This window comes from Trichogramma pretiosum, unplaced genomic scaffold, assembly GCF_000599845.2.
Source record: "Trichogramma pretiosum strain Unisexual culture from Peru unplaced genomic scaffold, Tpre_2.0 scaffold97, whole genome shotgun sequence".
Taxonomy (NCBI): domain Eukaryota; kingdom Metazoa; phylum Arthropoda; class Insecta; order Hymenoptera; family Trichogrammatidae; genus Trichogramma; species Trichogramma pretiosum.
The window spans coordinates 765-14051 of NW_019640794.1; the positions used below are offsets into that span (position 1 = coordinate 765).

Consider the following 13287-nt stretch of genomic DNA (forward strand, 5'->3'; position numbering starts at 1 on the left):
CGGTCGTGCGCTTTTTTCATGACAAAGAAAATCAGAAAAATTGGCATTAGTTGATGTCAGCATAAAACACAGTGAGCTTTAATATCTTCACTCGAATGAAGTGCAACGATTACGTGATAAATCGATAAATTTCTCGGTCGCGCACGAGATACACATTTGTAATACATGCTCTATACAACTTGTATAACACAAATCTATAGGTCCATAGACATCGAGGATCGGGAAACACGTGAAACGACTTGGGAGAAAGAGAAGGAGTTAGACGCGAAAAAAGAAGAAACGAATAACGTCTGCAATAGACTTAACGGATATGATATCTCAACAAATGTCACGAGTATCTTGTTTTCAGAGAGCAAAAAAAAGGAAAATTCTCAAAACAAAACCAAGTCCTAGCAAAGCGGTAGCCGAGGCGGACAGAAGACGGTGTGTAAATACGACAACGCCAGAATTTATATGAAAAGATGGTTGCAACTATACTGACGTATTACTTTTGCTTTCGTATATCTTGATACCGACTATAAATAAAGTCAGTTTAAGAGCTACATATATTCGTCAGATTTTACACAAGATGATAATAATTGATATAAAGTAGATTTAAGAATAATTTTTTTTCTAATTCATTTTCAAAATAGTATTAGATTTAACATTTAAACGTTTATTTACATAATTTGTATCAATAATTTTTTATTGTTCCAGTATAACAATAATCTGAAATTTAATTACTCGGAACGCGCAATAAGACAAGCGCATAAAAATGTATTATCTATAGTTTTAAAGGCCTTTTCGCGTTTACTTAAGCGTATGTAGTACACCTATATATATGCGCGAGAAAGAGTATGTGCCACCGGACTTAAATGAGATACGCGCGGCTGCGTGTAACCGAGGTAGCCGAGCGCGCGAAACATGCATTCCACAGTGCGCTCGCGCGTCGCAGCTTTTTTTCTTTTTCTTTTTTCTCTCTCCTTTTTTTTCATTCATTCTTTTTCCCATTTATACAGTCTCGCACGCCTAACGCAGCTAAATACTTCCTTTTTTCATTTGTCACGTATTTATGCACGCAAGACGCAGTGGTGGTAGTAGTAGTTGTAGCAGTAGTAGTAATAGTGCAAGTAGTGCTAGTAGTAGTTGTGCCGCGAATGGTAAATTGAAATTTTCTACGCAACAAGTTATGTGTGTTGTGAATGCGCGAAGTCTTCTATCCAACAATTAGCCGCGGAAATATTAAGTCAACTGCGGTGTTATTTGTAGCTGCAGCGACTTTAATGATAAAACTCTTCTGGGCAACTCTTGAAACGCGTGCTTAAGCATAATAAGATGTTGCAATAATGTTGTATGGGTTATACGTTTAACCACGTATGTGTTTTCGTACAATAATTAGATGCTTATAATTTTAACAAACGCCGATTTTACCGAATGCAAATATATTGTCAGTATAAGTGAACTAACAAGGGGGAGCGATGCCCGCGTGTACTCTGCACAGCAACTCATGTTGAACCTCGAGCAGGATTGCTACAAGAGAGATGAATTATTAGAAAAGGACTCACCGAGAATACGGCAAAATTCGCCCTGCAGAGACGTGCCGCCGAGCTGGATGATTGCCATGGCGATGTCACCGAGCATGAGGCAGGCGACATGGTGTGTCTGGCATCTCCAGTGCAGCACGTGATGCGACGCAGGCAGTAGCCAGCTCGTGGCCAGAGTCGCCGCCAGGAACACGGCGCTTATGATGAAGCCTACCGGGTACAACGTAAAGCGAATGTCTCGCACTGGAACTCCCGATCTGCAAATATAAAGAAGCAAAACATTTTATTTCGTAATATTTGCGTGAATATTAAAATTTTTGCAGGTTTTCCGCCGTCTGGGTAAACATTAAATTCCTTCGAAATTCTCTAGTGTCATACAAAGAAGATAAATCTAGCATAACAATTTTTTGCGCAAATAGTCAGATTCTTGCGCGTCTACCTCTTGAACGAAATATGCATCCAGGACGCATTGAGTGTCAGCGAGTCGCTCATAGATTACCTAATTTACTCATTTCGCTCATGTGCAGGCTTTAATCTGCAACGATTTTGTCATCGTTGCGGCATTTTCTCAGTGTGGTGAATTTCACAGAAACGCCTCGTAAAAATGATGGCAACTGGGTAAATTAATAAAGTGTTCAATTATATTTTAAAGTTGTTGACCTCGACCCGTAATAATTTGCGACACGACATACATTTGGTCTAAGTAAAAATCCAACAAAGGCTAAATGTTATACAATAAACTCCTTGCATAAGTTTATCAGCGGGATATTGATGTACATTAGTTTTGAGAAGAGAAGAATCAATTGGTGTAGCAAATGTTAAAAGAGCGTGTCTGGTTTTCTTCTCTTGTTTTTCTGTTTTTCCTCTCGCTAACAGTCTAAGCTTAAAGAATGATTCAAATCAAAATTTTAATTTTAGTTCCATTCAAATTTTCGTGTTCGGTGAATGTAAACTTTGTGTAAACAATAAATATAAAATATATACGTCGCAAAAAAAATGGAATGGAGATTTAATCTATAATTTTGAGTCATTTGAGTTAGAGAGTAAGTGACGAAATGTATTTGCAAGCAGCTTTAAATTGGTCTTTTAAGTGACCACCAGATACTGTACTGTTACTGTGATAATTAATAGTGCATCTGTATAATATAGATTTACAGCTTGGGCGGTTTTTTTTGGTTGCAGCAATATTAGATTGCAAGTTCTAATGAACTATAAGGTAATACGATCTATTTTAAAAACAACGATTTTATATTTTGTAGACTGTAATTGGTATAATTGTGCAACCGCGTAGCATTATATCAATAATTTGAACTGTTATACATTTGTATTTCGACTTAAAAAAAAGTGCTGACTACCCGACGCTGATGACCGCTTACAAAGCCATTTCTCATAACGATTGAACAACTGCAGATTTCATTGTTCTTGCTATCCATTATCGCATATTAAGGCGTTACAGTTTTCCAAGAATAAAAAAGATCATATGAATTTCGATCTGAGATGGTAAAATCAATTTAAAGCTTATGGATAAGTTAATTTTTAAATTTAGTGTTGTAAACTAATTTCAGTTATCAACAGTGCTAGTTCTAATCGAGGTCGCGCAATTAGACTAAAGTTTATTTATTTGTGTTCATTTAAAATTAACAATTTTTTATACGAATAAATCGCTCATACGAATTTTAATTTTTTTAGAAAAGTATGATTAATTAGAAGATGGTAAACATTAATTATTTTGACAACAACTTGATAAAAAAAAGAAACTATACGAAACTCTATCTTTGTGTATATTATTTGCTTTTATTGTATACTTTTTGGCAACGTATTATTAACTTGTTGGCTATCACTGTATCAACATCACAGATTATTAAGTAACATAAAAGTTCAATCGTTTTTTTTTACTTCTTAATTAACAAGTTTCAGTGGCAAGCACCAATAGTTTATTAAACGCTAACTTGTAAAGATTTTCTTCTTTTCTCTTTCTATATACTTTTTTTAGCTAGAGGATAAAGTATTTTAATAAATGTGATTTATAATTAAAAATATTTTTGAAGAGGATACCGAGGTACCATCGTTGGATTTCGAATCATCTTTGAGCTTGAAAACAGATCCTGTATCGGATTGAAGGTATTAGCAATCAGGTGCTTTGAAAAACAAAATAGGTACCGAGATTTGTGGATCTGATGGCCTAAAAGACACTAAAGAAAGTTTTCCGGACTGCAAGAATCTTTGCGTTAAACTACCCATTGAGTACAATTTATGTCTCGAAAGCTCAGATATGAATATACGTTTCAATTAGTGAGATTACATAATTTTGATATACATACTGCCTTGTTTCAGAGCCTGTAATGGTATTGCATAAACAACATTGTTAAAGGCATGTGATTGATTTTGAAATTCCAATGAATGAATAAAAAGTAATTGATAAATCGAAGCAATCCAAAATATATCAAGAACAGGCGATAATGGTACTTACGGCACGTTCTTTAAAAAACTGTTAGCAAAACATCATGAATTTTATTATTCTATTAAATTATTTTAAATAAATTAAAGTTGAAATACAAAATAAACTAGCATAATGCACTAGAAAGAATCTTCAAAGAGAAAATGGAAAAATTTGATTTTCCTAGTCTGCGTATTGGCGCAAATCGAAAGCACAAAAATATGCTGTTGAAGCAATAAAAATTAATTTTTGCATGAAGCATAAAAACATTTTTGACGTTGTTTCAATGCGTGCTCAAGACTTGCATTGTACATGTACCACTGAAATGCATTCCAATGTTCAATTTGTGCGAACGCACATAACGCGCCCGATTTCGAAAGTCCTCGATACTGCACGTCAATGATTTTTATAGCTTTTGATTTCTATAGATTATATCTGTTATGTATATGAACGCACGGGGCACGCAAGCCACACACACACACACACAAGCATATATCGTTTTCGTGTCGGAGAAAAATTAAAAGAGCCATATTTTGAGATGATAATAGTAGCTGCCAAATAATAAAAAATGCAAAATTCCTCGAGGAGAGACGAATTTTGCGAGCTCAAATATGTGCACGAAGAAAAAGAAGGAGCGCAAAGCGTAATATCACCAAGTTATTATCCCCGCGCTCACACTCAAAAGTATGCGGCTACTACAAGTTTGCGCGCTGAAAATAAAAAGTAAAAGTGCACGTGTACAGCAGTGGCCGGCTAAACTCGGTCTTTAGTGCGGCCCAGTTTCAATGCGCATGAATTCAGCATTCATATGCATCTTCTTCTCGGGCTGCTGCCGCTGCTCCATTGTATGCGAGGAAAGAACATGGGGCACGCGAAAAACAGGTTGTGGCCTATAATTTTATATACATACGTGGCCTGAGGAAGAACAGCTGCCGCTCTCGCGCGCGCGCATCCAGCAACAAAAACATAAGACGCGAGGCTTATAATGGTGATTTAAGGGCGCAAAATCGGATTCGAGCGTACAGAGGCACACGTATATTCATTTTTCACATTTTATTACAATCAAGGAAAAAAGTCTCCTTCGTTTAGAGCTGGTGATAATGCACTATTACACTCATATTATATATGCCGCGCGCAATTATTAAGAGAGCAAGGAATGCCTTTATCATTTTAGATGAATCGTAATTTTATGAGTAGTGGCACACGTATTTAAGATGTCGATGAATTTCTCAATTTGTCTAGAGCATATTTCATTTTGCTTTCATATTCTCGACGCAATTTTCAAATTCTTTAAGGAAAAATTTTTGATGAAAAATACTTGATGGCTAATTGTACGGTGATTCTGCGCGTCTTGCACAAAACACCTGCAGAGATTAAAATGATCCTTTGACTAAGGCAAAAATTGAAAACTGCAGAATGCGTGGACGGAAGATTGAAATGTTCATACCCATTATTCAAAATGAATCAAATCCTCGCTGAGAAACAGATTGTGCTACGTACGAAAACGATAAGTTCAAAATGTGTATAGTCAGTTAAATGCATTGCTATACACTGTCACTTAAATTCGGGTTCGTTATAGTTAGTGTCTTGCGTTTAATTCCAAGCCGAAAGTTGATCGTAAAAAGAAGTGTATCCGCAATGATCATGCGAAAATTCATTCATTCCTTATTTGACAATACATGTTTGCAGTCGCTGTGATAGTGATTACTAAGTGAAGCCGTCGTTAAAAGAACACATCCCACCTCGAGCGGACTTGTAATACATAAATTTGACGAGTAAAAAAAGTATATATCGAAGGATACTTACACTCTGTTGGCGTATTCGAGACAAGCGAAGACCTTAACCGGCAGCAGATCAGCGCTGTCCTTAGCCTGGACGCGCTCGATGCAGAACTCCTCGGCCGGAATATTATGTTTCGCGACGATGATGCTGCCGTCGCTTTGGAGCTCGGAGAAGCGCGCCTCGCCAATTATCGTGAGATTGCCGTCGCAGCCACTTTTTGGCGAGCCGCTGATCATCTCCATAAAAGCCGCGACTTTGCCATTATTCTCGTTGCTGCCGAGAAGCAGGATCTGCTCGTCTTCGAGCGAGGCCTTGCCGCTCGTTTCTACGCAGGCGTTTCTGCGAGAATAAAAAATGACGGGTGTCAAGAAACGAATAATGTCACGAGCCGCGTTCAACAATTACAGCGTCGATGGAAAATTACGTTAAAAGCGTGAGAACGAAAAAACATTGTTAGCGAGCTCTAGCGCGAATTGCAGACGAGAGGAACGAAGGATTTGCGTTCGAAAAGTCAGCTGTTGCGCGCATCAGCTGATCGTTGGCGTCGCGCTCCGCAACTTATATAAAATAACGAGTCAACGAGCACAACAGTATGTAAGCAGCCGCAGCGAGATAGTTGGAAAAAGCACGCGAACGAAGCTCGAAATTCTTCGAAGGCACGTAGGCTTGCGCGGCACGGGGGCCCATTGTGTTACAGGTCGACGAGTAGAATGTACAGTTTCGTTTCCTATTGGCGCGCGCGCGAGCCGAGTACGAGGAGGCGCACTGCACGCACCCACACAAGTGCACTGCCACCGCTCGGCGGATACATAGGTATAAAGCATGTAATATACACGGACTTCCTTCGTGTAAGTACACGCGCGCGAGCGTCGTGCGATTTATTATAATGTCGTCGTCGTCGTCGCGGCCGTCAGAGGCGGCGGTTGCGTTACGCTTCGCGGAACAACACGACTTATATCTAGATACAGAGGTATGTGCACTGTAACGTATATATAGCCGCATAAACTCGAGTCACCTCTCGATATTGTAAACAGCCATCTCGCCGCAACACTTCCTGATCTTCTGCCTCATGGTGGCAGCGGCCTGCAGACTGTCGTTCCTGCGCGGCAGGCAGGCCAACAGCGTCCTCGAGCCGAGGCAGTAGTCCTCGGGCGACAGCGCCTCGTCGCTGCTGATCTCGATCCTCGCCGAACCGTCGGCGAACACGATGAACGGATTCAGCTGGTTGCGGGCGACGTAGCGCAACTCGTGCGGCTCCACGCAGGCCGGCCTCGTGTTCTCCAGGATCTGCCAGTGGGCCGGCGGCTCCGTGAGGAACTCCTCGTGCTCGGGCGAGTAGATCTCGGGCCGGAATTCCGAGTCGGGGCTCGGCACGCAGCGGAATCTCGTGGCCGCGGGGTCTCGCGGGTCCTCGAGGTCGTAGCCCGCACGACAGCATCGCCGGATCAGCAAGTGCTCCACGGGATTGGAATCGTTGACCTCGAGCGCGCCGCCACCTTCGAGCAGCCGGCTCGAGAGCAGCAGTATCAGCCAGGGCACGATCATTTCTTCCTTTGTCTCACGCACCGCAAAGTATTCGCAAAGAGTCGAAATTCACTGCACCGCACTTGTGCTACTAGAACTGATGTTTTTCCACGGACAAACTCATAACAACCGAAACAGCACAACGATGTATCACGATATACATGCACCAAAGCCGGATTCACTCGCGCTCGCAAAATACGTTGACGAACTCTCGAGAGCAGTTATTTACAATAGGCCGCACTGCGCGCGCGGAGAACGAGAAACTGCAGGCAAGAGCACGAAGAAGGAGAGGTAGAGTTGGCAGAGTAGAGTCGCGAGCGCTCGGCCGGTCGGAGCAGTACTGAAAATGCAACGGCGAGCGAGTCTGCACGAGAGGCAGCCGCTGCGGAGCCGACAAGTTGCTGCTACAGTCGCACACGCGGTCGGCTGCTTCCCTCGCCAAAATAATTGCGCGCGCAGCGCACAGCCGCGCTTATGCTTTTCTTCCGCCTGTGATTCTCTATACCTATATGTTTATGTATACAGTGCAGTATATATTCCTTCGTATATATACACAGACCCGTATAATCTCTCCCTCGCACGATTAGCTGTCTGCGTGAATACTCGGAGCGCGTAACACACCTTAGCCTTCGTTATTCGCGCCAACTGTAGCCATGATTTTCGATCGTTTTGTCGATTGCACCTTCCAATGGCTCTGCGCTTCCTTTTTGTTTTGCTGAAATTTTCGATTTTTGCGATTCTTTTGCGTTGCATATTTGGTCAGATCGAGTAGACGAGTGCAATTTTTTTTTAAATTTTACGACAGAACTCGAGTTCAAGAAAACTTGAATAAAATGATGCGATTAGCAATCGAGTTTTTGTTGATGTAAATGCGACGATTCAATCAATGAGTAAGCGTTATTATCGGACCTTTAATTTTAGTAAGCAATTAATGTTTTGTAAATCCGATTGTTTGCCACTGACTAAACTCTCTTGCTCCTTTTCTCTCTTTGAACTGTGGTCGTTACACTTTCAATATCCATACGGTATACAATTGATCGAACGAGAAGGCAAATATTTTTTGTTTCGTCGCTTCGATTTAATGACAGGATCACACGTACGAATAAACAAAGCTCGTTTGTGCCTATATAGTTGCCAACGAGCTGCATGTGTATGCTATAAGTGTCACTTTTTCCATTGTATTGCGTGTCGCGTTTATAGTCGCGCGCATACATCGCTCGACCAAAGCCATCGATTGTTGTAGGCGCATATATTTTCGAGTCGATCGCATTGTTTGATGCACGAGCTCGATGCGCGAGCCAGTAGACGAGCTCTCATTTCTTTTCTATGCTTCGTCACGCACGCACTCGGGCCGTCATCGTTGAGTTATTATAATAACGAAACTTATTCCCTCCGTACAGTAATTTGTCAATTAGTGTTTTGACACATTGTTGATCCATTTGGCAATTTGGCAATCGAATTAGCCAAACACATTATCAACAATACCATTTGTTTACAAATTTTATCATCCTTTAGACACAGTTTTTCCTGTCCGAGTATCAAAGTCCTCTGATAATGGATCGTCACAATCGCGTATATTTTATTATCTTTTAAACTTTAAATTCTTAAATGAAGTTTATTAGATGAAACTTAAATTAATATTACAATTTATTAATTAAATAGTATATACCAGAATGGTTAATGAGCATCTTTTGTTAGAAAACAAAGAAATTTATACTTAATCTAAGAGTGAAAAATGAATTTCCGCTTGCACGGATAATTATCGATATTATAATGTTAACAGAAAATCTCGTTCTCGATATGACATGCTAACGGTCTTGTACACTTCCTAAAATGAAATGTCATTTATTTAGCGGTTACAAATTCATAAATCAATTTTGACGTGGTCTCTGGCACTTTTTCTAAGGCCAGACTGAGCCACTCCTGATCGATATAATGTCACCCCTTGTGTACCAGTCATATTAAAGCGCGACAGTGTACACAGTTTGTGCATTATGTTCGATAATTTGATCCTGCACCGTATCGTGTCAATGCAAAAATCACCATAATTTCCATGAAAACCAAAACTGTAAATTGGTCAAAGCTTGCAATATTTTCGCATTTTAAAGCTAATTAACAATAACGTGACCATTTAAATTTTGTAAAGTATAAACGAAATTGCTTGCTACATTCGACTGGGAGTAAACTAGCAATCATCGAAATAGACCGTAGCTCCGAAATAAAGCAACTAAATATACATATAGGCACGAGTAGAGGAGGGCGAGGGTGCGCCCCAACACGGCAACAGCATGCGCTCAACGAGCCGTTATACTCGTGCCAAGTACAGTTTCTCCTTCAACACGCACTCATTTCCCTTTTATTTCTTAAAGATAACGTCGGGAGTTTCATCAGTGGCCATTATCAAAGCCGCCCCATCTATCTATATGTACTTCCACTCGTCTGTCGGTGCCTGCCGCACTACAGCACACGTTTGGGCGCGCACACACACACACATACACGCAAACGCCTAGAACCACCCCCTATGCCTTATTTTTGACTGCCTTTCCCCGCGCGGCCCGAATCCCCGTAGACGCGAAACGAAAAAAAGGCTATATCCAATTTCGCGTCCGAATGAACTTCCGCGCGCAGAAAGGCAAGTGCGCGTGCAAGCAAAGGAAGGGAAGACGAATTGCGTTTCTTCGCTTTGCGCGCTCCAAGTGCGCACACATCGAGAGAGAGAGAGAGAGAGAGAGAAAAAAAGGAAAATACCCCGTGTGACCTGTACACAGTCCGCACTGTGCAATACGCGCGTGCGTGCGATGACGCGGCAAATATCATTATTTCTCGCAGCACAAACTGTGATTATGAGCTGTGATGTATATTGGGTATAAAAGGGCCCTCCGGAACATGACAGGGGGTATATATAACTATACACGTAACGAGCGTCGATAGAATACTAAGATATTTAATGATGAATGCATGTGCGCACACACGCACACACTCACCTATTCGAGTCCTAGCTTTGTACGAAGTCGATCGAGGGAAAAAAGTGTACGGTTTATCCCCTGCGCGTCGACGAGGGATGTGTACTGCTGAACCGTTGGCTGTTTGCGAAGCAACAAGATGAAATACACTTGGAAAAAACTCCCATTCACCTTGACGCTGCTGCACAGCTTGGATCGACCGTTTGGCTAGTTTGATTCGTCTGGAATAGCAGTGAAGGAAAATGTTGTAGTTTGGTAAAGAGTTTTACGCGATGATTGTTTGCAAAGCACCGATAATTGTAAAACGTCTGTAGTTATTTTGGACATTTTAAATTAATTAATAAGTTTACCGTTTCAAAATAATAAGAAACGTCAAACACGATGAGCCTCAATAATAAATATTGATAGCTTCGTAAAAGTATTTGTCAATTCCTCACAATTCAGGCACATACTTTACTGAAACTTCCTACCAAGCTGAGGCATAAAAAAATTAAATTTCCAAAAGCTCCAAGGAGCCGTGATAGCGAGGGCTCGATGTGCACCACGTGTCTTTGTTGGAAACAAGGGATCGTCGCGCTTGGGCAAACACCACACCGCATCGACATCAAACTACCCGAGCCAGGTTCCGGCTCTGTGCGCGTCATATAGCATCAGTTCGCCTTTGCTACAGGAGGGTTCGCCTTTGCTGCAGAGCTACATGCGGCGAGGCTTTGATTGATCGTGATCACTTGCAGCCTATAGACCGACCTATTCATCTCGATACTAAATTTAATACCTTCACAAGGCTTAATTAAGAAAATTTTAATGAGGATGATATTAATGCTCCGATGTATATGTATATATCGACCAATTATTTGCGGAGGACTCGGCAACTCGGTACATCGAATACGAGCGCGCTGCGTCGGAAACTTTTTGGATCGTATTTCAGCCTTTATTGTTACAACAAAATACAATCGTAGCCGGGTAACGAGCTGAATCTTCGCTTAATAGTACCTGCTAAAACTTTGACGTGTGCACGCGCATAAATAACATCATTTTACTCATCACCATTAATCATAACGAATTCCGCGGGGTGCATTGAATCGTTTGTTGCGCGATACATGTAGGCAACGCACATGGCAACACGTAAATAATAAGTCAGAGAAATGCTCGATTCGATCTGTTGCAAGCCCATATGTATATATTATGCATCTACACGTGTACACGCATATGCACAGCTCATGTGTATGAAAAATCTTTGACGAGGGCAAAGCGCTGGACCATTTAAATATTTTTATATTGATCATAGTTCCTGGGGGATCGAACTACGGGAGGGTGCAAACTTATGTGTGTGAAAAAAAGAAGCCGTTTTTGCCTTTATGCTTTACCCCCAGCCTGCAGCTGGCAATGTCATTACATTATTATTAATATACGAGTACACGAAAGGTCTCAAATAACGGGAAATTCCTATGTCTTTTACGCAACGCCTGTCTTATACTTTCAACGTTTCACAGAGTTATTTTGACTCATTTAAATAGTTATTTTATGCAGACTGTGTGACAAACATAAATTTCGCAAATTTGATCTGTTTTGAAGCAAGTTGAATGTAAAATCCGGCAAACTAAGGAATTACTCGTTCGTTTGAGTTATACGCGTGTGGAAAATCAAAGCACGAGAAATTATCGCGACGCGCAATGCTCGAGAGAAAACTTTTATGACTCCAAAGCCACGAGGTACTGGTTTAGCAAACATAAAAACATAGTTAGATATTCGGCAACTGAATGGTAAACACGTATAAATTTGAGAAAAGAAAAAGTGAGGGTCGACAGGATCCCATATGATTGCCGACTAACATCTATGTCAAGCGGATCCCGCCGGATGTGTTTTTTCTCAGCTGTGTATATGCAAAAATAAAACTTACTCGAGTTTAAAATAAAATAAGGTTGTCAACAAACAATTTTAAATCGTTCCGATGTTGAAATTTTCTTACTCGATAAAATATTAAACGAGTGATTTTAAAAATTACTTTTGTGAGTGGCACAAAGGAAAAAAGTTGACGTGCAATTTTCATATTTTCAACAATACCCATCTCTTAATTACTAATTTTTACATTTTAAAAGTAAATTTAATTTTGAGCGTGATAATTATAACTACAACAAAGCTTGGTTTAGATCAAACGCATGGAAAATTATAAAGTAAAAAATTAAAATTTTTCTTTCGTATTCTTGTGAAAAATTTTAAAGCAGAGCGTACTAATTGGAAAAATGACAAGTGACTTCTTTAAAAGCTGATTTGGATTTGAAGCAGGTATTTTATCAAGTAATTTGAAAAATATACCATTTTTTAAATTAGGTAGCACATTTTATAATTTTAATTTGTTTCACTATTATACAAATTGAATGAAAAAAACATTTACTTTCAAATAAAGAATATATTGATACGATTTATTGCAAGTGTACACTGGTTTATCCTATTTCGAATCTCGTTCTGATATCAATTTTGTGATTTTATCTTTTTTTGCAAGTTCATTGGATATCTAATATTTATTTAAAAGTAGAACGAATTTCGGCGCAAGTTTGTTGAACTCAAATACTCAAAAAAACCACTTTACTTTTTTTTATTGACAGAGAAAAAGGCGGAATAGAAAAATCCACACGCAGCATACATCGGTGCAGCTGTGCAACAGCTAAGTTTTTCCCTTTCAATGCTCTGCAGATACGTAGTAATACAATGTTGAGGCTAGGTAGCATTACGAATTTTTTTCACCTCATGAAAAGAAATATTTTTCTGTGAGGGAAGGATTTATTTTAGCATGAGTTTATTTCACATGAGTGGGTATTATAAAGTAAAATCCAAGGACGTAGATAAAGTAGGAAAAATATAAAAGCAAAAAATAATCGTAAAAATTAATACATCAGTGCCAGATCAAAATTTTTAATAAAAAATCGTAGGGGATCTCTCATTAATTCCTTAAAATTCGATTTTATTATAATGAAATATCGGGTAAGAAAAGAGTATTCTTCAGCAAGAGTGGATCGATAAGCGCGCGTGGCATTATGTGTGTGCATTTGCTCCCGCG

General features: G+C 39.9%; 1 protein-coding gene across 1 annotated transcript; it reads right to left on the bottom strand.

Moving 5' to 3' along the window:
- Positions 1–1461: 1461 nt before the first annotated feature.
- LOC111693322 (probable G-protein coupled receptor Mth-like 1) lies at positions 1462–7588 on the bottom strand. Its single transcript, XM_023457725.1, has 3 exons — positions 6758–7588; positions 5767–6081; positions 1462–1780 (listed from the first exon to the last, which is right to left on the bottom strand). Exons 1-3 carry the CDS (start codon positions 7285–7287, stop codon positions 1510–1512), a joined length of 1116 nt encoding a protein of 371 aa, XP_023313493.1. The 5' UTR covers positions 7288–7588; the 3' UTR covers positions 1462–1509.
- Positions 7589–13287: the final 5699 nt, after the last annotated feature.

Excerpts from the sequence above, each read along its gene's own strand:
- LOC111693322 (XM_023457725.1), bottom strand. The coding sequence starts at position 7,287 with ATGATCGTGCCCTGGCTGATACTGCTGCTCTCGAGCCGGCTGCTCGAA. Across the intron at positions 6,082-6,757 it reads GCTGTTTACAATATCGAGAG|AAACGCCTGCGTAGAAACGA; the intron begins GTGACTCGAGTT and ends TTATTCTCGCAG. Across the intron at positions 1,781-5,766 it reads CTCGAATACGCCAACAGAGT|ATCGGGAGTTCCAGTGCGAG; the intron begins GTAAGTATCCTT and ends TTATATTTGCAG.